The sequence below is a fragment of the Lissotriton helveticus genome, chromosome 9, assembly GCF_964261635.1.
Source record: "Lissotriton helveticus chromosome 9, aLisHel1.1, whole genome shotgun sequence".
Classification (NCBI taxonomy): Eukaryota; Metazoa; Chordata; class Amphibia; order Caudata; family Salamandridae; genus Lissotriton; species Lissotriton helveticus.
In genome coordinates this window covers 587,968,731-587,994,670 of record NC_136070.1, presented here as the reverse complement: position 1 = coordinate 587,994,670, position 25,940 = coordinate 587,968,731, and the positions used below count along the sequence as shown (strand labels likewise).

The 25,940-nt window shown below is 41.3% G+C and overlaps 1 protein-coding gene across 8 annotated transcripts in view; it reads right to left on the bottom strand.

The window, feature by feature from the left end:
• MAJIN (membrane anchored junction protein) overlaps nt 1–25,940 on the bottom strand; it is an 801,090-nt gene that overhangs the window by 554,710 nt on the left and 220,440 nt on the right. For 7 of the 8 annotated variants that reach the window (XM_078660571.1, XM_078660573.1, XM_078660568.1 and 4 more), the window contains one exon: nt 6,179–6,304. The exons of the other annotated variant lie outside the window; for it this stretch is intronic. In XM_078660571.1, coding sequence (XP_078516697.1) covers nt 6,179–6,304 — 126 coding nt within the window. The remainder of the gene's footprint in view (nt 1–6,178; nt 6,305–25,940) is intronic. 8 annotated transcript variants of the gene reach the window in all.

The following is a 25,940-nucleotide window of genomic DNA, read 5'->3' as shown; positions in this document are numbered from 1 at the left end:
TTTCCCTTTTTCTTCCTTATCATATATAAAAGGACATCGAAGTACATGACTTCTGGTTGCGCATTGTACAAAACCTTCTCTTGTGTTTGATTTAATAAGCTATATTTTTTCATGAATAATAGAAACCCAGTCTAAGAGTGCACTTAAAAACTGACTTGCTTCTTAGTTCACTATTGACAATACTGTCAGGGTGGGGGGGGGGGGAGAATGAATGTTTGTAAGTGTATGTTAGGAAACTATTGCTTTAAAGAAAAACAGCTTTTAAATGGACTGGTATAATGTGATGTACTAAGGTGAAACGGTTCTGCATGTTATTGAAATACACTTTTGAACTTTGAAGAGACCGTATATTTTTACACTTTTGCTGCAAGATGTCTTTAAAGTCAACGAAGTTTCTCAGGTTAGGCAGTGCAGAATAACCTAGTTACTTCCTTTCTTTAACTTCAATTACCCTTTAAATAAAGGCTTGCCTGTTTATTTAATGTATTTCTCAATCTTAGTACTGAGTCGAGTAAACAGCAGCCCACTGCTGCTGTTGGCCGGGGGGGGCGCATGTAATAGTCAGGAGGGCCGTATGCGTCCCGAGCCGTACTTTCAGTATCACTGGACTGGACAATAATGTATTGAGTGTTGTTATTATGGATCATTGAACTGGGGTTATTAGACCAAACCACCTCCCCTGAATAGGCACTGAGATATCCGTGTCACTACCCTGAGAGAATGAAGCGTTACAATGGAGTACTTGGTTCCCAGTAAAAAGACAATAGCAGCTTTATTTCTTCTGAAGGCTACACATCCTTTGCAGGTAAAACCCCAATTACTTACAACTATCATACCTTACATTCCTGGGAAAATATCTTCCAGGAAAACATAGTTATATAAGGACTCACAGACTGGTTGCAGATCTAGTTTTTACCATAAAACCCAATTATGAAATGCAATCCCCATATCTGTACATGAGACTTCTGATCCCTCAACCTTGTAGGAAACGGATTCTTATCCATCCTTCAAGTGTTTATCTTGTCTATGCACTCGAAAACTATTGGTAGATTTGTTACAGCTCTTTAAAGTACCCAATGATGATCACTGGCAAACAAGGCTTTACAGTAATGCTTGATGCATCCCTTGCAAAAGAAGAACTCCCAAGGTGTTATTAACCAAATAGAAGATGCAGGCCTTGAGCGGGAAAGCTACAGAGAATAGCGAAACACATATGCTATGCACTACTTGAAGTCTGTAATAAACGGCATGTGCAGCAGAGGAAGGTACATCTGCAATCAATATTTAATACGAACAGAAAACAATTCTTTCAACATTTTCTTTCCGTCTCTCCTTTCAGGAAGGAGAGACAGAAAGAAAAAGTTGAATCCACCTAAAAAAGAAAAAGCCAAAGCTTGTAGCGTGCCTAATATGCATAACAATTAGAACTGCGTATTGTGATAGATTACCTAAATATAAGGGGGTACAGCTACTGCCCATGCTTTGGGCTCCAAATTGGGAGAAACTAAGAATAAGAAAGGAATTGTATTCAATATATTGATGTAGTAAAAAAAATATGTAAGAGCTATGGAAGTATAGGTTTATAAAATAAAAAAATGTATTGCTTGAGGTAACACCATGCATGAAAAAAATTAGATCCAAAATCTGAAAATCTATTTGGCCTCCCAAAACTAACGCTAACATATCTTGTCAAACCTTTCATGCTTCCAAAATTGTCTTCTGTCAGATCAAGAAACGAGCTTTCGTCCAACATATTTCTAAAATAAATGTTAAGTTGTCAGACAGTACTCACTAATACAACAAAACATGTTTCAAGAAAGTTTATTGGTCCCCTCAATAAATTGAGAAATCACCACTGTTCACAAGAATAACACAAGAAACATCACATTGCTGATTTTTCGAATTGTAGGTAAATTGTGACAAACTTTAAGGCAGGTAGGAAGATATTACGGAAGAAACACACATTAGCTAAGTATGTGGTAAATATAAAAAGGAAAAGTTAATTCATTGTGATCCTAGTTCTTCACCATGGGTAGGCACTTGAAATTCATAAAACGTACAATAGGACCACATATGTGCAGGATCCCAGTGTCAGACGCTTTACATTTTCTGCTATGTGCCCCTCATTGCATTTAGTTTATCAGAATGTACATGCTAAATTGTGCATTTTACATCACTAGTAACGAGGTCTGACATTTCCTTAATAATAAGAAAAGAGTATTTAAGGCTGATGCTAAAGCATTTTAGCAAAGAGACACCTTCAGATTTTCCTAGGAACATGTTGTTTGCTGTAGACATGTTAAACTGAAAACCACAGGTTGGCATTGCCATTCTTATCTGAGTTTCATAGTACAGAATGCAATACTAGAGACAAAATGACCTGGTGCACAATAGCAAATTGATCAACATCTTTATTATACAAAGGTAAGTGTGCAAGACCATTCGAGGAAAACATGCAGGAACTTGGGTGCTGAATTACTTTAGCTAGTGACTAGAAAGAGAGGAGTTTTTACCATGGATTGATTCCATCAATCAATGCTTGATTTAATGAACACCGTATAATATGTTGCAGTTTTTTCATACATTGTTTTATCGACAATTCAATTTGAACCATTATGCTTATTTTTGTTACAACATTTATTTATATATTCTGCACTAGATCAGGGCATTAATTCTTAATAAAGCGTACATAAACATACAGGGCCAGATTCACAAACTGTATTTTGTAGTATGTGAAGCAGAACTACAGTTGTACAAACTACTAACATAGTAACAAAACTTACAGGGCCAGATTCACAAATTGTATTTTGTAGTATGTAAAGCAGTATTACAGTAGTACGATTTAAATTTAGTACAAAAGCATACAGGGCCAGATTCACAAACTGTATTTTGTAGTATGTGAAACAGAGCTACAGTAGTACTACTCACATAGTACAAAAACATACTTGGCCAGATTCACAAATTGTATTTGGTGATATGTGAAGCAGTACTACAGTAGTACTGCTCACATAGTACAAAATACATTTCACAACCCTAAGTGTAGGGACCTCTGTCTCCCCCATTCCTATCTTTTCTGTGAGGATATCTCTGCCACTTGAACGGAGATCTCTGCACTCTAAAAGCATATCTTTTATTAGCAAACGTGGGATGGACCAGCGGGAGTGACAAAATGGGAGGTGTTTAGCATGGGGTAAGGAGGATTACGTTAGGGTCATGCAAGGCTGCAGAAGGTTTGCACCTGCTGTTGAGACCGGCACCGAGAAACCCAAGGCTTGACCTGCTCCCACTTTTACCTAGGACAAAGAAGTGCCAATGGTCATTTGGATGCCCTCTTGGTAAGCTACAGGGACACAAAAGCTGTAAGAAGCCCAATATGCTCGAAGGGCCAATTAGACCTACCCTGGACCCTGCAAGTTTTACATTTTTTCGGCTTAGAGATTTCCCACCAAGCTGCTTCACCGGGACTTCACCAGAAAGGTATCTGGCCTCGTGGAACCTGTCTCGGCACCACTGCTGCCTGGCCCCAGTGAAGATTTTTAACTTCCATTTCAGAGACTAAGTAAGAAGGTAAAACTTCTGACCAGGAAGAATCTGGTCTCTATATCCGACCCGCACTCCATCGTGGTCAACCTTAATTAGTGCCTAGGTACCGGTCAAGCACAACCAGATGACCACAGTTAGCGCTTAACGCTCTTTGGTGTTATTTTTATTTACAACTCTAACAAATCCAGTTCCCCTTTTTAGGATTTTGTTATTTGTGTGTCATTTTGTTAATCAAAATATTGTCTATTTTTATAAATGGGAGCAGACTTTTTATAGTCCTTTTATTTTCATGTGTTTGTGTTTTTAACTTTTTAACTGTTCAGTACTTTCAAATGCTTTATACAATTTGTTAAGTTAAGCCATAGCTACTAGGGGTTGTGTTCAGTTGTAAATTACTGAAACCTTTAAAAGACCTAACAAGAATAGTAACATTATCACTTGTAGTGGACTACCATCCACTTCATCTAATGATCTACTTTCTCACAATGGCTAATCTGCATTTGTTTGGAACACCACAAAGCAGAGATCCAGCTCATTGGGTCTGAAAATCTGGGGGCCCATGACTCAATTTGGCTTCAATCCTTGTGTGCTCTTATCACCCAGAATTTCAACTCAGAATTATCATTTAACATGTAAGTTCACAACATAACCAATAATGTGTTTTGTACCTCTGTGGAATATTTCCCCATCAGCAACCCCATTCCTGAATTTCCCTCATCCATGTAATAGCCCTCACACACACACACACACACACACACACCCACACCCACACACTGTGACCCACACTGATTGCAATAGCTCAAACAGTAGTCACCCGGCAAAAACTATGAACAAACTCTAAAGAGGTTTGCCACCGATTTCAAACCAAATTCAGAGCTTGCCAAAAATTCATGCTTGGCCTTCAAAAATTATATCACATCCTGGGAGAATTGAAATTCCCACTTAGGATGCCCATCAAACAACTGAATGTAAAACTTTCAGTCTGGTTATCAGGGTCGTACAAGGCACAACCCAATATAACTATCCAAAGAATGACAACATTTTGGCCGTTACTATCATACAAGGCACCTGTTCAGGTAAAAAATCACAAGGTGGAAATTATCTGCACAATCAAGGCTCTTCCTTCTGAAAGTCTTGTCTTTGTCATCTGCACTCAGAGACAGATATCAGATCATTCAGTGAATAGCCGAAGTCTCATGTTCTCATGTCTGTCGTCATGCATTTGTCATGTACACATTTAGTAAATCCCGCTTCTTGTCTATTGTGTCACCAAACCCCATTCTTCCATCAGTAAGGGAAAGTATTATTGACTTCACTAGCACTTTAATAAAAGTGAAAAAAATAGCAGACTGAAAGCAGCAAACATTTATGATATTCAAATGTTCTGTGTATTTACCTAGTTTGCAAATACAAGACTCTCATTGGCTCATTTGTCGAATATTCTTACCTGATTCAGAGAGCATCCTGCCTAGGAGCAAATTAGTTTATCCTGATTGAAGGGAACATTTAGGGGATGATTCTAGATCCCAAGCATCCCCATTCCACTCTGATCATAATCCTTGTTCTCGTGTCTGGTTAGGTGTAACAATCAAATATTTAGACACCATAAAAATCTTGCTGTCACTTCAGGTATGTATATGATTCATATACTCATATGACCTTTGCTACACATATTAATAACACAGTTAGAGACTGTTACTTTAAATTATATTAACTATGTAGCGTCCTCCATTCCCTTCCGGCAAACCTGCACCCAATAGTTGTTAAAGCCCTAATCAACCCGAAACTATATTATGTCAGTACCTCTTTGGAGGTCACCCTGACTTTAACCTGGCATGACTTCCGCTTGTCCAATATGTCACCGTTCAGGTAGTTTAAAGGCCTGCAAAAATTAGACAAAGATTGTCACATACGAAAGTCTCCACATCACCTGCCTGCTAAGCTTAACTCGGGAGGTTCACAATCCTTTCCTTAACTCACATATGACTACATTCCTCAGCACTTGATTAGCTAGCTCATGAAATCCTTCAAAACTGCTCGCTAATCCTTAAATTCAGTGAATTTATCCCTGAGAATAGTTCCTAGAACTAACAGCAGGTCCTGTAGGTAATAGCATTTTTTTGCTGGGCCAACAACTGTGGTGCCATCTTCTGCTTCAGTAGAGAGAAAAACACTCCTTAGCCACTGTTAGAAAAGCAATGGATAGCGGCCTTTCTGAAAATGTTGGCCTAGGCATGATTCTCTACATGACTGGGTGATGTTCAGTCCCTGAAGTGAGCTTTATAAATAAATCAAATATTGATTAGGGTACTCAAACAAAAAAAGGATATGTACCTAGGAATAATATAAGTCCATATCCACACACATTTTGCATGAGGAGGTATTGTTTACTTCTTGAAATGTAGGAGCTAGTCTGAAGTAAGGCACATTCCTTGGATTCACAGAAATGTATGCATCAAAAGTGGTGGTGCGTTTGATAATCAAATCATCTAGAAGTTTTGATTTGTTTCTCAAAAAATGCTAAGGTTCGGCAAAGAAACAGAGGAACAAATGTATTACAAACACACATCATCCTTATCCTCTATGGCACAAAAAGGTTCAACAGTTTCAATAGCTGAATAGTTCCTTAACTTACCGAGGCATACGTTTTGCTGAAATGAGTTGCTTTCCACATACATGGTGCAAATATACGGGAAAGGAGAGAGACACACGTCTCCGTGCTTGAACCTTAGTTTTGAAACACTTTCCCATTTACTCTTATCTGGAAATGTAAGTTAAGGGACAAAACAACTCTGGACGAGGGGTGAAAGTGCAACTAGGCAGCAAAGCAGATACATTTTTAAAAAATCTAAAAGAACAAGGAAGGACAGTAAGCATACATTATTTTAATATGGCTGAAGCAACGCCGTATAGGTCTCATAACAATATAAATAGAATTTCCAGCAATGTCTGTCTGATGATTTCGTAGAGAAAAAGAGCTATCGGTGTACAGATCTTAAAACTCAGTGAACACACCTTTGAAAGCTTGACCCCAACAGGGTTCCATAATGAAAATTAGGTTTCTTGGTAGCAGACTCGTAGCCTGGATTATATTTGTGTGGGAGCATGACCCCAAGGAATGACAACATAAATGCGTTCTTTTAGGCAGAGGGTTGTGAGAGGAATTCCTATGTAGAATTGTGTTAAATTAGGAATACAATATTTTAAGACATTAAATGAAACAATCCATTCCTTTAAAAATATTGCTGTTATTTCACCACATAGATTATCTGCTTAAAATGAATAGACACTCGTATGCTTTGAAGCACACTGGGGTTGAAGAATTAGTTAAAACTAGAAAGGACTTTTACCAACATAACATTAGTATTAGTTCTCATTATGACTACCATACTTAAATGGATAGGACCAACGCTTTAGCAGTGTTTCCATACATTTCATAGACTGTGGTGATATATAGGTCTGCATTGCTTCTAAACATTGCATTAATAGAACCACTTTAATTCAGCTGGGCTGCGAAGCTCACTTTGAAAAGTACTCAGAAATATAACTAAATCTGCTACTAGGGCCCTAATTCCAAGTTCGTCAAAATCAAGGTCCTATTTATCACACCCCATAAATAAATATACCCCAGGGTATGTTATTTATCGGGAGCAATAAATTGTGTTTATTCTGAGAGTTCGGGGGAATAATATGGGGATCGTGGTGTTTAACGCACTAAAAACCTCATGGTACGGTAAACACAGTATACTTTTCCGCAGTCGAAATTGAATAGGGGGGATTAAATAACACTCAACTCGGAATTCATAACCCTGCTTAAACAGGATTTTGAGCAGGGGGTCGGAAAACACCAATCCACTCAATTCAGGGATTTTTAAGCTGGTTTCTGTACATTTAATGGACAGGACCAACACATCTTAACTGGAATACTGTGCTTTTCATGGGCTGTAGCTATGCTCCTCAATAGCACAGATATACTTTTCAGTAATAGCACAAGCACCTTTTAGGATAGCTTCCATACTCTTATTAATCAAATGACAGGGTAGCAGAAGTTACATCAAGTACCCTGACTTCCAGATGAAATTACAAACTAAACCCATTGTTCCACCATTAGCCAATAACAGACTACCGTTTGCTTCTGTTGAGCGTGGATAAGGGCAAAGAGGAGAAAACAGAGAAAGTAGACAGAGCCTTGATTATGTCTGGTTCCTGCATTTACCAAGGTCATTATCCTGGTTGCCAAAGGACAACCAGTGGCTTTAGGAGAAGCTGCCTGTGGTTGCACCTAATTTACTTGCTTGTAGTATACGTATAAGTAGACGTATAAGATCAGTGTTGCTTCCATTGGTGAGAAATGTTAGTACTTTGATTCTGGAACTTTCCAGCTTCACTTTCCTCGCTATACGCTTGGCCTATAATTTACAAATATTTGAGGCCCGTTGGTTAAAAACTGGACTAGCTGTATTTGACACCCATGACATTTGGCTTGTCGGCAGCTGTGGTGGAATACAGGTGGAGCATCAGGATCCATGACATTGCTGTCTTACTTGTCTGATCTAACTGTAGAAGATGTGTACAACTGCGTTTGCTTCCACAATGCATGGTGCACAGTCACTTCTCTCTCTTTTCAGTAACTTTAGTTTTCTTCCCCATGAGAAGAAAGGCTAGGTAGCATTTTTAAAGTGTAACATCTGCCATTGATATTACCTCTTGATCTAAGGGCTGCTTTAACTCATTGTTATGTAACAGCAGGCCGAGGCCATAACCTTTTTTAGTGCTGATGTTCACTTTCTTGGATCCATGGTGACCCAGTGTCTGTGGTCTCAAAATGTGCATGGTCTCACCTTTGCGACCTAGTTTACATGTCCCTGTGTCATTGCCCCTATATTCCAATGCTCACTTCTAATTTATGCAGTGTCACTGTCTAAATGTCGCTACATATCTTTGTGCTTATGTTCCCATGTGTCCTTGTCCGTTTCTTAACAACTCTGTTCCCTAGTTTAGTCTCCTCAGTATACCACCATCAAGGTACAGTGCTCTAGCGTCATCATTCAGTTAGCGGTGTCCCTTTGTCATGTCACTCTGTCTCAGTTAAATATTTTTTGTTAATTAATTGATTAAGTTATTATTAAACTATGTATGAACCAAGACACAATACTGCAAAGGTTAGGGGAAAAGTGGGATTGACATAAATCTCATCTTTAAGAGTTTCCAAAAGGAGAGAATATTCCTTCTGGAGATAAAGTGGAAGACTGTTTCTCGGGTTGGGCCCCAAACCGAAAAATCTCTTGTCACTGTGTAACTTGCACATTTACTAAAAACATGATTTGGCCAAAAGTCCTCCATGCATTAGAAAACAATATACAGACACACCAGAAAAAAACTACAAACCAAAAAAAAGTTAACTAAGAGTAAAGAGATAGAATAAAAAGTTGAAAGGTTGAGAAAATGAGTCCATATATTTGTAAAGAGATTGAAGGGAACGAAAAGGGCCAACAATTATCCTAAATGGTCTCTCCGTGATCTTGCATTAAGCCAAAACGTGGATGTGCTCATAGATAGAAGGAAATTACCCAAGATGTGGGAAGAATAACTTCTTGTGTAGGGTGGAAGAAAGTCTGTTCTTCCTATTAATCAAGAACGAGTCTCAAGTACGAGCTTTTGCTTGCCTGTTGTTTGTTACTCTTCATGGTTTCCAATATATTTCCTGGGCCACAACTATCAACAACTATGCAACCAGTTGCTGATTCCCACTCTACAACATATAGCTTTTATAGCTAAATGCTCACTGTCCTGGCCGTTACTGAGCCAGAAAAGCATTGAATATCAAAATACTTTCTGTGTCTGAAATTGTGGATACATTACTACAATTGTAGGCAAATTTTCCATTTGATTACCTTTTTACCAGAACGTTTGCATTAGAAGGATGAGGGGCCTCATTGGTCTTCATGTAAATGTGATTTAGACTGCGTTAGGGTGGTTGGTATCGTTTGGGAAATGGCCACTTGATAGTAATCTAACTCCTAGCTCCCCCTGTACTCTTTCAAATCCTTCTTCTGGAGCTCAACCAAAGTCAACAAATCTTCAAAGGAAGGGAAAAAGCAGACTACCAGAAGACTTCCACCATTTGCTTCTACACCTGTGACCTGACTACTTACAACAGATGTGGAACTACCAGCAACAGTCATTGTTATTTCCTCATCAGACTAATTTTGACACTGTGGGGTTTGAGGGAGCTTGAATTCTTGAAGACTCCCACTTTCTGGATAGCCGTACTTTCATTACTTTCTTTTCTACTCTTGTCCAGTAACTCTTGCATTCTTTGCTCTCTTGAAGACTGAAGGATAAAAGTGTATGACACTCCAAGGATAGGGTCCTCCCAGTTTGCAACCTGAATCTTTTCCTTTTCCGTTAGTGAGTGATGGGAGTAATGGTTTCAGCTTCCCCCACATGATGAGATAAAAGTGCCAGTTCTCTGTAATTACTAATGATGTATGGGAATTATTCATGAATGTATTAGTACGCATTACTGTGAACACTTCAGTGGAAGCATCAAGATACCTGGGTTTCGCAAGGGGTTGCATCTAGTCTTGGAGCAGGTACGGTGACGGAATGGGGTCAGCTAAGAAATCCTCCTTGCATGCAATATATATGGATTGCAACAACAGTGCTAACCTCGAATCCTCTGCTGACATTGTAGATGGCCTGTTCATGTGCAGCATCTCGAAATTTACCCTTTTGCTTTATATTGAGGGGTGCCTGTGTGTCTCAGGGTAAGGTTACTTTCAGAGTTCCAGGGCTCCCATATGACTGAGCCTCAGTGTTCAGTGCCCTAGTATTTGAGTTCAAAAGCCAATTCTTTACTTCTCACTGTCCCTGTATCATTGTCAATATTCCAGTTACAATTTACCCATGTAATTCCTCTTGTGCCAAAGTCTTTATTACTATGTAAGTTTCCAAGTGTCATTGTCTCCCTGAGTACAATATGCTTTTGAAAAGTCAGTGTGACCACATCAATTAACACATTTTAGTGCCTAGGGCAGTGTCCCTCTGTCAATATCTCTGTGCCATTTCCCTGTTCCAGGGTCACTATGTCAGAATTTCCGTGTCAACAGCAGACTTTAGGTGTGCATCTCAACGGTTCAAGTGTCATTGTCCGAATGTAGTTCTGTCAGAGTGCCTCTATTAATGAAGCAGTGTCAGAGTCCACGTGCGCACATGTATAACATATTATCCTTGAGTTATCCTTGTATTAGTGTAAGCGTACATTTACCAAGTCTCCTGTAGTAATGCCACAGTCAATGCCCTATGTTAGTGGCCCAATGTCAGTGCCCCAATCCTACTGCTAGTATCTCTGTCACAGTGTTGTGGCAATAATGATCTAATATCACTGCCTCTATGTCTTTGTCTCAGTACCAGTGTCCATAATGCTGACTGAAAACACCAGCAGGGCAAAAAAAGAAATGGAAGTAGGGGACATGTGAAGAATGGAAGGAACCTGAGGACTGATATGGCAAAGGAAGAGAAATCTGGGATCTATGTACACGCTTTCTGCACCCCTGGGGTAATTATCACAAAAGTGACTACAAACAATTAAACAGCCCCTTCTGTAATACAGATTGCACCTGTGATGCATGTGCAACAGTACAATCTCTAGGAGGTGTTCCCTCATTTGCATCAGGGTGTGGCAGCACGAAAATGAGGGAACATTTTACCACGCCCCTATACAATGAGGGAACTCGTTGCCTCTGCACCCATGAAGTATTACAGACGTGAGCGTACAGGTAAAGAGCTTCGAGGGCGTTATGACTGTGCGCCACAAAGTGGTCCAACACAGTGAGTGCATCGCACAAGGACAACTCATTAAAAGAGTGAGAAGGCATCACTTGCTCCCCCATCCATCCCCTAGACTAGAGGGTAGATAAGCTACTGACTTCACCCACATGCTAGGGTATCACGGTGCCCTATTTAAAGGCAGGCCCCAGGTCTGGCTGCTTCAAACAGCCGGTCTGCCCACTAATGCGCAAACCAAACCCCAGGACCGGTGCACATCAACCAGGTCTGCGAACAGTGCATCTTGTTAAATGTACACTGCAGCGAATACCAGAGCAGTGCGCCCTATACATAATACAGAAAAGGAAAGTTACACGGAAATATGGATATGTACTGGATCAGGTTGCAACTTAAGAAGAACGAGCCGGCACGCTGCAAACAAACAGTTAATCTTTGCACAAATTACATTTTTGCAGAAACGTTACTATGCTATCATAGAAATATTCTGAAAACGTTTATATTAACCATAGTGGTCAAACATTTTTCTTTTGCAGAAATGATGCACTATTTGTTTATTTTCACAATAGATGAGAATTGTTGGTTATTGTGAAAGTATATCAGAATGCAGAATTAGTTTTGGTGTTTTAGCATACATGCTGAATTTATACCCTGCTGGATATGTTTGAAAAAGAACAAAGCAGTTAATTAGAAGTACCACATCTATACCTACAAAGCCATGCCTTTTGGCAGACCTTTTGGGGGATCGAGGGCAAACATTAACATAGGTCACCCATCCCAACAAGCGCCCTGTAACTACGTCCCTGCTTAGTAGCATTCACATGTCATTACAATATTGAGTTTCCAACTCTGTCTCTAGATCGATGTATCTATCTACCAGGGCTCCGGTCATCAACACGGAAAAATACAAAGGGAGATTTTTAGCCAGCCCTCTCCCACTATATGTACCTTTGGGTCAGCCTCCTTCAGCCACTGCTTCAAGAAAGAGTAATTCACATTTTAGATCAGGCCAAAGCAGTTTGTGGAATATATGATGTTACAACGCAAACAATTACAACGCATGCCTTTACAACGCGGTATTTACATCGCAAATACCATTACATCGCATGATTTTACAACACATGCCATTACAACGCATTTTTTAAAACTACCATTACAACGCATACCATTACAACACATAATACTTTTAGGGTAACAGCGGGGTGAGTGTTGATAGTGGAGGGGTAAAAATTACTATTCCCACTCCTGTGAGTGCAATAGTAGGGTAAGTGTTGGATAGTGTAGGGGTAAAAATTACTATTCCTACTCCAATGAGTGCAACAGTAGGGAAAGTGTTGGATAGTGTAGGGGTTAAAATTATTATTCCCATGTACCCCAAAACCCATACCTACCTTAAAACTTAAAAATCTCCATTACTTACCATACAATGCGTTGTAATGGCATGCGTTGTAATGGTATGCATTGTAATGGCATGCGTTGTAGTGACACGCGTTGTAATGGCATGCGATGTAAAGGCAGTTGCGTTGTAACAGCTGCGTTGTAAAGGTAGTGCATTGTAATGATGCGTTGTAATGGTTATTTCCCCAGTTTTTCAGTCTCAGCATTAGTTATTCCCCTTTAGATGTGTTAGTTCACCACCAGACCACAACACACTAAATGGCATGGGTGCGTGCTGAAGTTAAATGTTCATGAGCGACAATGAAGGAACATTTGCGATCTTAAAAGTGTTTGCACACTCCTGTGGAGGCTTATGGGGATTTTGCACCGAAATGTAGTTCTAGAAATAAATGTGTTTACACATTCCTGCTGATACTGCACCAAGGGTGAATGTGCCGCTTAATGTTTAGACGTGATATCGCACTCCTGCTAATGTGCAGCAAGGGGGATTAGCACCTTGGTGTGCGATCAGCTTTATCTGATGTCATACTGATTCACAGCTTCAGCTTCTAATTTGACAACTTAATACAACATTTTCTGACTGCATTGGTGATTTTACACCTAAATATCAGCCGCGGTCGGTAGTGGGAGTACCCGCCGGGCGGTGACGTGGGGAGGCGGAGGGGCAGGGTGGGGGGGTAGTAATCTATGGATTACGGAGGTTTACAGGTTAGTAAACATATAAATAAATAAAAGGAATTTCTTACGCCCACTGCATCGCATTTGGGGATGCAGTGCACGCAACAAAATTCGTACACTGTTCGGTTTTCGGTCGGAGTCCCATCGTTCCCTATTAGAGCTCGTGTTCCGCCCAACAACCGGCCGTAACACAGGCTCCTATGGGGAAATGGGGTGTTTGCGGAAAACCCTGCACCCTGTTGCAGGCACCCCACATGCCTTTCACACAGTGCAGGGCTTTACAGGGCTTAGGTACCCCCTCGGCCATCAACTGTAGGCCGCGGGGCTTAAGGGGACCTGCCAAGGCCCCCAAAGTCACTTTCCGACAACCTTTTCGCGTCAGACAGGCAGATGTGGAAAGGCTGTTGGAAATTGACATCGTATTCCCGAGAGCGAAAACAATATCCATAGGAGTGTATGATGTGGTTCCGACCGACTATAAAACTCAGTGAGTCGCTCGGAACCGATTCGGAATGACCACGCAGTTTACATTCCGACCGCGTACATCGTAATCGGGCTGTCGGAATGTAAACCAACCGAGTTGGCCGGAAGGGCTCCAACCTAGGGGAGGACATTCCGTCTGTCGGGAGGAGGCTTTCCGCCCGACATCGTTAAAAGCCCCTTGGTCTTTTAAGTGGCACCCAATGACATATTCCTGAGGATGAACTTTCTCTATAACATCCTTCACTATTACACTTTCTACAACATACATGATGTAATAAAATTGCTCCAACCTTAAAGGAAAAACTGTCTGGAGGTTTATCTGAGATCTGGAGAATTCTTCTTCTTCTCCAGCATCTAATGATTTGTTACATATTACCCTCAGCAATGTTTGATGCATCTCCCATGAATATAATGGGGAATTAGGAATTGTAACTGATTTGTGTGTGTAAGCACATAGGGGACTACTACTCAATATCTACTTTGTCCTCAAAACCACTGTAGCATCAACAGTGAGTCCCTATAATGATGTGGTCACCATTCAAGGAACTTAAAACGCATTAGTTACTTCTAATGGATGATCAACCACTGAGTACGATTTTTGTGTTGAAGACTTTAGGAAGCTGGCTCTGTATATACTATACCAAAGTAAGGTATAGTGTGCACAGAGTCCATTGGATCCGTAGAGGTATATCAGAGGCTAAATTAGACAAACACTAACAGCTCTATTTGTGGTAGTGTGGTCGAGCAGTTAGGCTTATCAGGAGGGTGTGTTAAGCATTTATTGTATTCACTCAATCAAGGCTGATGCCACGCACTCAGAGACAGAATCCAGACCAATTACAAGGAAATGCAATTGGGAGTAGAATTGGAAACGTTACAGGTTTGTATTTGCTTTTAAAATAGTTTAGACTACATAGAAATTACTTTTGATTAGTTTTGGATTAATTTTCAGTTACTTTGAGTATTGGAGGTGATATGCCTAGATATCACACACTGGAGTTTACCACTGACAGGTACATACTACACTTTTGAGTTTAAAGCAAAGATATTTTGTTTTAAATACAAAAGTTCAGCTCGACAGAGCATTTTTAGGAACACAAATCACAACATTGGTCCCTAAGGGAAAAAGAAGGTTATCGGTTTGCAGGTAAGTTAACGACCTGCAAGAATAGCTTTTGGGGGTTAGAACCAAGGTTCTCCAATATCTAGGTAGGCACTCAAATTGCACCACCAGTGGCACTGGTGCAGAGTGCAGGGGCCCAATGTTAGTCAATTGGGCTAAGGGGGCCTTCGGTCAGGGACTGCTTACGAGCAGGCCACTCGGGTTTTGAGCAAAGCTACGGGGTTTAAGATCAGAACTGCAGGGGCCAACAATCAGCACTGGAGCTGCACCACCAGTGGCACAGAGGCAGCCGGATGCAAAGCGCCAAGAAGATGTTGGGGACCCTGTGGTTTTCAATAGAGATCTCCGGTTCGAAGAAAAGGTTGCAGGCTCAGGCAGAGAGGCTTCCTGAAGGTGACCACTGGCAGGAGAGGCAAGTTGGGTTCTCGGGAATGCCTGGACACCATCGGTTGGGCCACCCAAGGCCGTCGGGTGGAGGGGTGTGTTTTGACGTCGCCTCTTCTTTCCATCTCTGGTCGCGTTTGGGGGAACTCTTCAGATAGAGGCTGCAAGCATCAGCTTGAAGTTTGAGGTAGGTCGATGTCCACCAGATCAGGATCACTGGGGAGGCCTTCTTGTGGAGTTGGGCCCCTCGAAGTCAGGCCGTGGGCATCGAGTGTAGAACCACGGAGCCACCTAGGTCTGGGTTCTGTGCTGGAGTCTTGGTCGAGCAAATCTGATGCTGGCAGAAGACAGTGTCCAGGGCAGGTCTCTCGGGTTCTGGGGGGCTGCTGGACACACCAGGGTTTCCGCTGTAGGCAGTTTGGGTCGAGTCACGCTAGTAGGGATGGGGCCAAAGCAGTTGGTGTCCTCTTCTTCCTGGGTCAGCACAGCTCTTCGGTCCTTCTTCTTTCTTCCTCGAAAGGGTTGCCCCTAAATACTAAATTTAGGAGCGTTACAGGGGTCCCTCCCATAGAGTGGGTTCACCCCCAATTATGCCAGATGCCCTCTAAGTTCATTTTCCATTAAATGCCACCCTGGAATCAGTGTGGGTTTAATGTGCTGAGAAGTTTGCTACCAACTACCAGAACATATACTCTATATGTCTTTACTGCACTTACAATGCCTAAGAATCGACTTAGACACTGTAGGGGTACAGTGCTCATGCAACTGTAGCCTTACCTGTGGTTTAGTGCACCCTGCCGGAGCGGGACCTTACATAGGCCATAGGTATAGCAGGTATGGCACACAGGGATATGTGTCATGTCGACTCTTCACGTTTCTCTGCACCAAAGCACGCAGCCTGCAATGGCAGTACATTGGTGTTAAGGTGCAGGTCCCCTAAGGGTGGCACAATATGTGCTGCAGCCACTAGAGGTCTTCCCTGGTCACATTGCCCTCCGTACCCATGGTACCTTTTACAAGGGGCTTACCTGTGGCTAGAGATGTGCCAATTGTGGGTACAAAGGTACAGTTTTACAAAAGAACACAGGCACTTGGAACCTGATTGGCAGGGACCCAGGTCACATCAAGTTGAGTTGCATCACATCTCAGGCAAAAAGTGGGGGCTAACCATGCAGAAAGGGCCACTTTCCTACATAGACCCAGACATCAGAAGGGGAGATAACAATACAGTGCCACTGAGAACAAATCAGCAATCCTCGTTGAGCCTTCTCCTTTAATCCTGGACCAAAGGTATCTTCTAAAATACACCCTATGAGCAAATATGCTAGCTGCTAAATCTGACATCTCCGCTCAGGCACTAATTAGATGATGAGAAATTGTATGTTTTCCAAAAATAAGTCTCCGTTTCTACTCACTTTGTCTCTTTAAAGGATGTGATTATTCCTTGCATACTGAATCAATAATCTCAATGATTCGTGTACATCCCAGCATAGGATCACAGTAATATTAGCCAGGAACCGTGCAACTGAATTTGAGGTGATTTAGTTCTTAACCATGAAATGTATCTTTAGATCTCCATGGATACATCATCTCAATGTGCTGTGGTATTTAACTGAAGATAGATTTCAAGAGGGTATATGCTGACAGAGGTCTACTGGACATCCTGTGGTGTTTACTAAAAATATATTTGAAAAAGAAACTGAATGATTCCATTAAAACAAAAATGTAATCCTTTATATGCTTGCCGAAAGAGAAGCATTTTAGACAAAGAAAGATTTTTCTCACACATTGAAGAATGTTAAACAAAAATACAACAGGCATTAAGCACTGTTTAGACGTAAAGAGGTACAATATGAAAAATGTACACATCTCAGAGAACACAATAATAAATCAATGAACCTTAAAAAATAACTTGTGTATGCCCCCTGCAGTGAAAATTCTGGGTCTGCATTCGTCCAATGAATTATAACTTACCTTCTTTTTACTGATGTGTTTTAAAGGGGCAGTACAAAGTAAGAATGGTAGACAAAACTATAGGTCATATACACTGAGAAGTAAAAAATAATCAGAAGAACACAAAGGATATCTAAGCAAAGCAATTAAACAAAGCAAATACTTAGTGAACAGTTATAAAGTAATAAAGAGAAACAAGTCTCCTTGGAATTCGTGGACAGGTCGGTATAGGGAGATTCATTTGTTACACTGAAATAAGGCATCAAACTGACTAATCTAACTGCCTAACAAAGGTTATGTTACCGGTACCAGGTTAACCTCAATCGCACGTCGGGAAGTCAGTAGAAGCTAAAGTTGATCTATCCAATTTGCCAGTAAATCTTGAAAAGTCTCTCTCCCTCTCAGAAACCGCATACACGTTCTCCAAGTGTGGTGTGTAGCGAGCGTTCCCGCATTAAATGATCGTTCAATGCGGGCTCGCTACACACCACACTTGGAGGATGTGTATGCGATTTCTGAGAGGGAGAGAGACTTTTCAAGATTTACTGGCAAAATGGATAGATCGACTACTGACTTCCCGTCGTGCGATTGAGGTTACCCTGGTACCGGCAACATAACAACAGGGAATACACCTACAAGTTCAGCAATTGAACGCTAACATAATCATGATTGTGAAGCAACAGATTTGATCTGTCAAGGAAATAAGAACTTTACGGTCCTGATGAGAACCCGACAAACAGTTGGGTTTGAAACGCGTCGACCTTTGTTTCCCTTGTCAAACAAACCACGTGATACAATTGATTCATTGATGTAATGACTTAGATGTTGGATGTAGGAAATGGTGATTACTTAGAATCATTTTTACATTTCAGTAGGAGTTTATATGATTTATTGTGTTGTTTGACTTTGGGATCAAGAATATTGTCCACCAGATCTGGGGCCATGCAAAAGTAATTTTACCCGCTCTGGTGTGTCGTTTGGATGGTGTGAGTGCTTGTTATTAGTGTCTGACTGAATCTGCATGCAGTATGTGTGAAGGTTTGCAATGATTGTTTGCTGGTGTCATGTATGATGAAATGTAGTTTTGTGTACATAGCTTTTCCCTCTGTTTTGTATTGATTATTGATGCACATGTAGATAAAGTATTATTGATAAAGTGATTTGTAAGAGAGTTGTCAAATAAAACAACTGATGGTGTAGTAAAAAACGTGGACCTATATGTTTTATTCGTAGGTTCTGGCCAACAAAAAGTTTTTGGGAGTTTTGCTCAGTATTGGCAATTGTTACGTTTTGTTGTTACCTACAGTCAGCCTGGCACAAGCTGGAATCGTCACAGCTCAACTGGGTCCAACCCGACACACTACCTGATGTCCTGAAGGACTTACACGACGCCACCACCAACTACACCAATTAGTTACACACTGCAGTGGACAAATTGGCGCCCCAAAAATTGTTTAAATGCCACAGAAATAAACTGTAAGCCCCCTGGTTTTCAGAAAAAAATCAGGCTGTAAAAACAACTCTGTTGAAAACAAGAATGCATATGGCGTAAAACGTATGATCCCAATGGGAGACTAAAATATAAACAATGTAACCCACACTACAAAACTATAATTTAGGAAGACAAATTCTCCTATTATACTGACAAAATTACATCAGCCAAAAATTCAGCTACAACTCTTTTCGAAATTATTAACTCCTTAACCAATCTCAGTAATTTCACTGTGCCGATCGCCAATCAATCCTTCTGTAACTAATTATCAGAATTGTTTCAAAATACAGCAGTAGCCGAAGCTTACAATGCGTTTGTATCAAATAAGAAGGCTAGTCAAACTTCTACTGACGTTTTTCGGCACCTCAAGTAAAGAATACACTAACTAATGTTTCCCCTCTCACATCAGAACAGGTTAGCAGGCTACTGGACTTGCTTAAATCTGTATCACCATCCTGTCCATGTCCCCCAGTAACACTACATATGGCTTCAAAGACTGCAGTGACTCATCTTATGAAGATCTTTTTTTTTAATTTTTTTTTTTATTTCAGTTCATAGCAGACAAGGGGAAAAAAAAAAAGAAAAATACCAAAGGTAACAAATAAAAAAGAATACAATAATTACATAAGGTCCATAACATTAAAACAAATACCATAGCATTGCAACAAATATTAAACAATAAGAATATTATCCAGATGACATTTCAAAATGTTGGAGCATTGATTGCCATATCTTCAATCCCAATAGTTTTTTTTCCTGGATTTAATACGATATAGATTGTATTCTAGGTGAAACACATTATAAATCTTGGCTCTCCACATTTCAAATGCGGGTGGTTCGGGTTTCAACCACATAGTGGCAATGCATAGTCTAGCTACCGCCATAGCCATAAAAATGAAAAATCTATGGGGATAATAGTGCTGTACAGTTTCGTCATCCATACCAACCCCAAAAAGCAACAGTTCACGACTTACATGAAATTGCACCTTCATAATCAGAGATAGAAATTGTTCTATACTAAGAAAAAAGGGAGAAAGTGCATTGCAATTATAAAATATATGAACAATATCGGCAGCATCAGCTTGACATCGAAAGCATTTACCATCATAACTGCTTCCCCATTTCATCATTTTTACAGGTGTGTGGTACAGGTTAAATACAGTCTTATAATGTTGCGTACGCAAATTAGCAGACAGAACTATTGCCCCAGCCATGTCGATGGAATCTTGCAAAAATACACCCGAGCATCCTAGTCGATTTTGCCATTTGGCATCCTGCAGTTCAATATCATCTGATTGTTTGGATAACAAAATTTCATATAAGACACCAATCTTAGCGCCTTTTGAGAGAGCTTCAATGAATTCATTAATTACAATAGGTTGTGATTTGCGTTTATACATAAAATCTCGTATTTGCAAATACTTAAAGAAGTCACTTTTCGGCACCGGATACACCTTCATTAAATCCGTATATTGAACCATTATACCATCCTTAAACAAATTTCCCAGATGGGATATCCCTTTGGTTTTCCAAATTCGCATCTTAGCGTCCCAAAAAATAGATGGTAACATATTCCTAGAATCTAAGGGTGTATAAAAATTAACCCGCTGAATATTCAGAATTTTCCGAAGTAGCTTCCACCCCTTATAGGGAGCAATCGTAATTTTAAATCTAGTACGTTTAAAATAACTAGGCTCAAAAAATTTCAACAGGACTTCACGAGCCGATTCTCCAATTAACATTTGATACACATTAGGTGTCTCATATAACCGCGTGGTCCCCCCAATTAACATAAACCTAGAATTTTGTATTAGACAAACTAAATAGTAAAAAAAGAAGTTCGGGACGCCCCAGCCTCCACGATTTAAAGGTAACATCATGTATTTAGATGCACGACGAGATTTCTTCCAACCCCAAATAAACCTATCCGAAATACCCTGCAATTGCATCAGTTGTGGTCTGGATAACTCCAAGGGGACTGTCCGAAAATAATACAGTACTTTAGGGAGAATACACATCTTAAGTACGTTACGTCGCCCAACCATTGACAAATGCAAACATTCTAGCTTTTCTAGTTTACTCTTAACCGACCCTAATATATCGTTCCAGTTAACATCTATTATCTCCTGTATACACATTCTAATTTTAATCCCCAAATACTTAGCCTCTTGCGTCGCACGTGGCTCACTAGTACACAGCCCAATTGAGCAAACAATTTGAGTTTTTGAAATATTAAGTTTATAGCCAGCAACTTGTCCAAATGATTGCGTCAGAAATTCAACCTCCCGTATTGCTGACTCCGGATCTGATGAAACCACAGCAATATCATCAGCATACGCGAGTACGCGTGTTTCGTAGTCTCCTACCATCATTGATTTGATTAAGTTGGTAAATTCCAAACGCTGCAATAGTGGCTCAATATAGATCGCAAAGAGTAGGGGCGAACAGGGGCACCCCTGTTGCGTCCCCCGGGTAATATGGACAGATGCAGACTCCTGTCCCATAGTACAAATTTTAGCCCGGGGATTCCTATACATAGTCTGAACAGCCTGCATAAACAATGGCCCAAATCCCATTCTTCCCATTATAGCCCATAAAAACGACCAAGCAACCCGGTCAAATGCTTTCTCCGCATCCAAAAAAATAATTCCCATATTTTCTTGTGATGCGGCTGCATAGTCAATTAACGCTATAACACGGTGAAGATGGTTTACCGTGCTTCTCCCAGGGAGAAACCCGTGCTGGTGTTGGGATACTAACTTCGGAATAACTTGGAGTAATCGTGTGGCTAGAATTTTAGAGTATATTTTTGCGTCAGCGTTAATTAATGATATGGGCCGATATGACCCGGGCATGACCCGGGCAGTTCGGGAGGCTTATTTTTTTTTTTAAAACTACAATATTGGCTTCGTCCCAAGAAGCCGGCGGACTACCTCGTTGAGCCATAATGAAGGTAGCTAACATGTCCTCCTTAATGGCGCTAAATAATAAATGGTAAATCTCTAAAGGAAGTTTATCTGGCCTTGATGCTTTTCCTAACGCTAGATTTTCAAGAGCAAGCTGTAGTTCTTGTATAGTAATTGGGGCCTCAAGTATTTCCCTCTCAAGGAGCCCAAGTTTACGAATATCCAAGTCGCTAAGATAAGTTTCTATCTCTTCTAGATCTATGACATCTTGTGTATATAATTCTTGATAGAAACTACGAAAAACTTCCATAATACCATCTGGGGTTTCAACCAGCTCTCCTCTATCATTCTCCAACAAGGCAATACGTTGAGCCACCTGTTTGCCCCCATCCTTTGAGCCAGGCATCTGCCCGTTGTCTCTCCATATTCATATCTTTCAGTTTTATAAGTATTATACTGAGAGGCTATATCTTGACTCCAGACCCCGTTGATCCTAGCTTTACAACTAGCGACCTTAGTTTGTTGCGTATGAGAGTCAGCCTTAGATTGGATTATCGTCATAAGCTCGAATTCTACCAGTCTAAGGTCATCCAGCAGTTCAGCAATCCTAGCTTTTTGGATTTTTTGTTTAGCCCAGCCATAGCTGCACGTTTCCCCCCTAATCCCTGCTTTCAAAGAGTCCCATACCATCGGCTGACTAGCAGTGCCTCGGTTAAAGTCTAGAAATTGTGCAGCCCATAGCTTAATATGCGTAGCAAACTCGTCATCACCAATAAGTTTTTTATTGAAAGTAAAAGTATGGATTGGACGAGTCGGCTGCATACATATCACCTCCAAAACAATCGGGCTATGATCTGACGTAATTCGGGGCATAGCTTGCATCTTCGCACCTATAATTAAATATTGAGGCATGAAAATATAATCCAACCGTACATATCTAGAGTGGGGAGAAGAAAAAAATGTATATCCTGGATTAGTGGGATTTAGTTTAGCCCATCCGTCAATTAAACCATGTTGGGATACTAGCTGATATAATGCCCGATATACCTTAGGCTTACGACCGTAATATCTTTGTGGCCTGGAATCCCAAGTGTGATTATCTCCATGAATATTAAAATCTCCCAGTAGTATTAAAGGCGAGGGCCATTGTGCTAGCTCAACATTTAAAAATTCCAGGGTGTCTGGCTCATCTAAATTGGACCCATACACGGTGCATATCGTAACTTTCATATCCCCCATAATACACTCACAGATAGCCCACCATCCAAAATTATCGACCCTAATCCTACTAGTACCGGTTACCGCCTGGCTGCCCATTATAGCTACCCCACGATTCATAGTGGATTGTTTGGACACCGCTAGGATTGAATAGCCTAGTTCTAATAGAATTTTGTGCTTAGACCAAGGAATATGCGTTTCCTGCAAGCATAGTATGTCAGGGTTAATTAAACTTAATTCTTGTTTCACCCTTTTTCTTTTCATAATGTTGTTAAGACCGCAAACATTGAATGTACAGATTCGTAAATTTCTAGCCGCCATATAAAAGGATTAATTGCAGGACATTAAAGAGCATATTTATTTGAATCCTAGCTCCAAAACATCTAAACCCACTGCTATGAACTGATGATTTTTCCCTTTTCCCCCCACTACCCCCTAACCCACTATCCCAGCAAACCCCCCAGTGCCCCCCTGCTACCCCAGATCCACACTGCCCCACCCAAACCCCCCCCAGCCTCCACCAGTGCCCCCCCTTAACTAAGGCAATTGGGCACATAGCCCTGTGATGCTCGGTGAGTGGTTCCCATGCTGCTCGGCTCACCAAATCAATGGGGAAAAAAACAGAACCAAAATACATATATCACTTTTAACCTTGATAAAAATGCAAAAAAAATAGGAGAGATGTAGAGCATAGAATGAACCAATATCAATTATATCCAGAGTCAGGAGAAAACAGTCTATAACAGTCAATCCAAAGATTAAGCCACTATTTTAAGCCCATCAAGAGACAGTTTGCATATAGGCATTTACATCGGCCACGGAAGTGAAAAATCGGCTCTGGCCCTTGTTCACAATTTTCAAAGTTGCAGGTTGTAGTAAAAAAACTTGTAGCCCTTTAGCTTGTATTGGAGCAATCAACTGACGTAATTTCCATCGCTTCTCCACTGTAGAGTGGCAAAAATCTGGCCTTACAAAAAACTGAATACCTTTCCCTGTAATCTTTTTATCGGGGCGGGCCTTGTCGTACAAAAATTGTCTCGCCCAAAAATTATTCAGGGATAGCAAAATGGCCCGTGGTTGTTGTGGGCCAACCTGACCACTGCGCATAAGTCGTTGCCGAAAAGGAAACCTATGGGCTCGCTGTAGCTCGTAGCTCCAAGTCCATTCAGTGGTTTCAGGGAATGCTTCCTCAAATAGTTCTATGACAAAATTACGCACATCCTGGCCCTCAAGGCCCTCTGGTACTCCCAGTAGCCGTAAATTATTACGCCGGAGGCGATTTTCTAATTCAGCCATTTTGTCATGTATGTCTTCTTTATGTGCCTTAATTTCAGCCACATCGGCTACTTGAGTGACCATCTGGTCTTCAAGTGTTGAGATCCGCGCCTCAGCTTCAACCATGCGATCTGTAAAGTCATTGCAAGTTTTTGTGAGGCGCCGAACAGTATTTTGGAGCTTTCTACAAGCAGTGTGAGTTTTTAAATGCTCAGCTCTAGCCTCTAATCGATGGTCGTTAATGGACCGATAAATTTCCTCCAAAGATACAGATCCAGTTATTTGATTAGGGCTCACTGGTACGCCATCCTCGTGAATTTGACCAGAAAGATCCAACTGCTCCAGTACCTGTGTTTCTACAGATACATCCCAATCTGTAATTTCTGTTGGAGTAATGATGGGATCTAAAGCTCCAGCCCTGTCCTTTTTTCGGATAGTAGAGATTTGTGCAGAAGTGCTAGTAGAGAGAGTATATTCCGAAATTGTAGGAGTGTTTTCCCCCATCACATCCTCTGGTAACGAAACTTCCTCCAGATCAGATCCTTCAGAAGCTTCGGAGAGTGAATAAAATTCACCATCCTTGCTGCTCGGCGGTTCTTGAATTTCATCATCGCTGGTCGCACCACCCGCCTCCTCCGTTACTACTACTGGGACAGCGAATGTTCCAGGGGGGGCAGGAGTAAGTAATGTAGATGTGTTTACTACTGGTAACGATATCACTTCCTGTTCCCTGCCAATTTCATTGTCTATATTGTCGACCAAACAGGCTACAGATGTATTAAGCAGAGGAATATTTTTTGGAAGTCCGGTAGCCATTTGAAACATTTGAGGAATCTTTGGCTGTCCAGTACTAGCGTCTTTAGGGTGAGCGGCACTGCCAGCCTCCTGTAACTACTGTATATCCTTCTGTAATTCCTTTTGCTTTGCAGCAATAGCGGCCCGTGTGCCAACAGCGTTATCCCCTGCAGGTCGAGTTTTACCCCCACGGCCAGCCTTAGGAGGCATAGTGAGCCTTTTCCAAATTAAATTGCTGATAGTTGCGTTGTAATCTCTTACCACCTCTTTTTTTTTTCCCCCCCAAATTTTGTCCCTTGATTGTTTTATCCTTTTTTCTGCCCTTAATTTTCGTTCTAGCACCTGATTAAATGTTTACCAAATTGCGGCTCGCATTGTCAAACCAAAAGCGAGTTGAAGTTAAAGTTTAACTCGAGGAGAGCTGCACAGTGAGCCACAATGTTGCAGCCAAAGTCTCAAGCACAGTGATACTGTAACACTCACCACTATGTATGTTTTTTTGTGGCAAACTCAGCTCAGCTCCTCCGTCAACAGTCCACCAAAAGCCGCCTTCCTCCAGCTCAACCTTCCGCTGTCACCCAGGAGCCGTCAGGCCATCCAGCCGTCCGGGCGCCAGAACCATCCACGCTGCAATGCGCGGGATGACCCGCCCCCAAACGCCGGCTCCAGCACTCGGTGCTGGCGCTCCGACACAGGCTCCAACTCCGACACTAGCGAGCCGCTCCTCCAGAGCCGAGTCCGCCGGCACACCGGTTCCAGCACAGCCCCAAAAAAACACTCGCCAAATCGAGCAACGGTGAAACCGACCGACTCCAGCCTTCTGCGCATGCAACCGCAGCCCGGCCAGAACGAGCAGTCAGCACATCTCAGGTGAGCCAAGCATCCGCACACAGGAGCTCCTCAC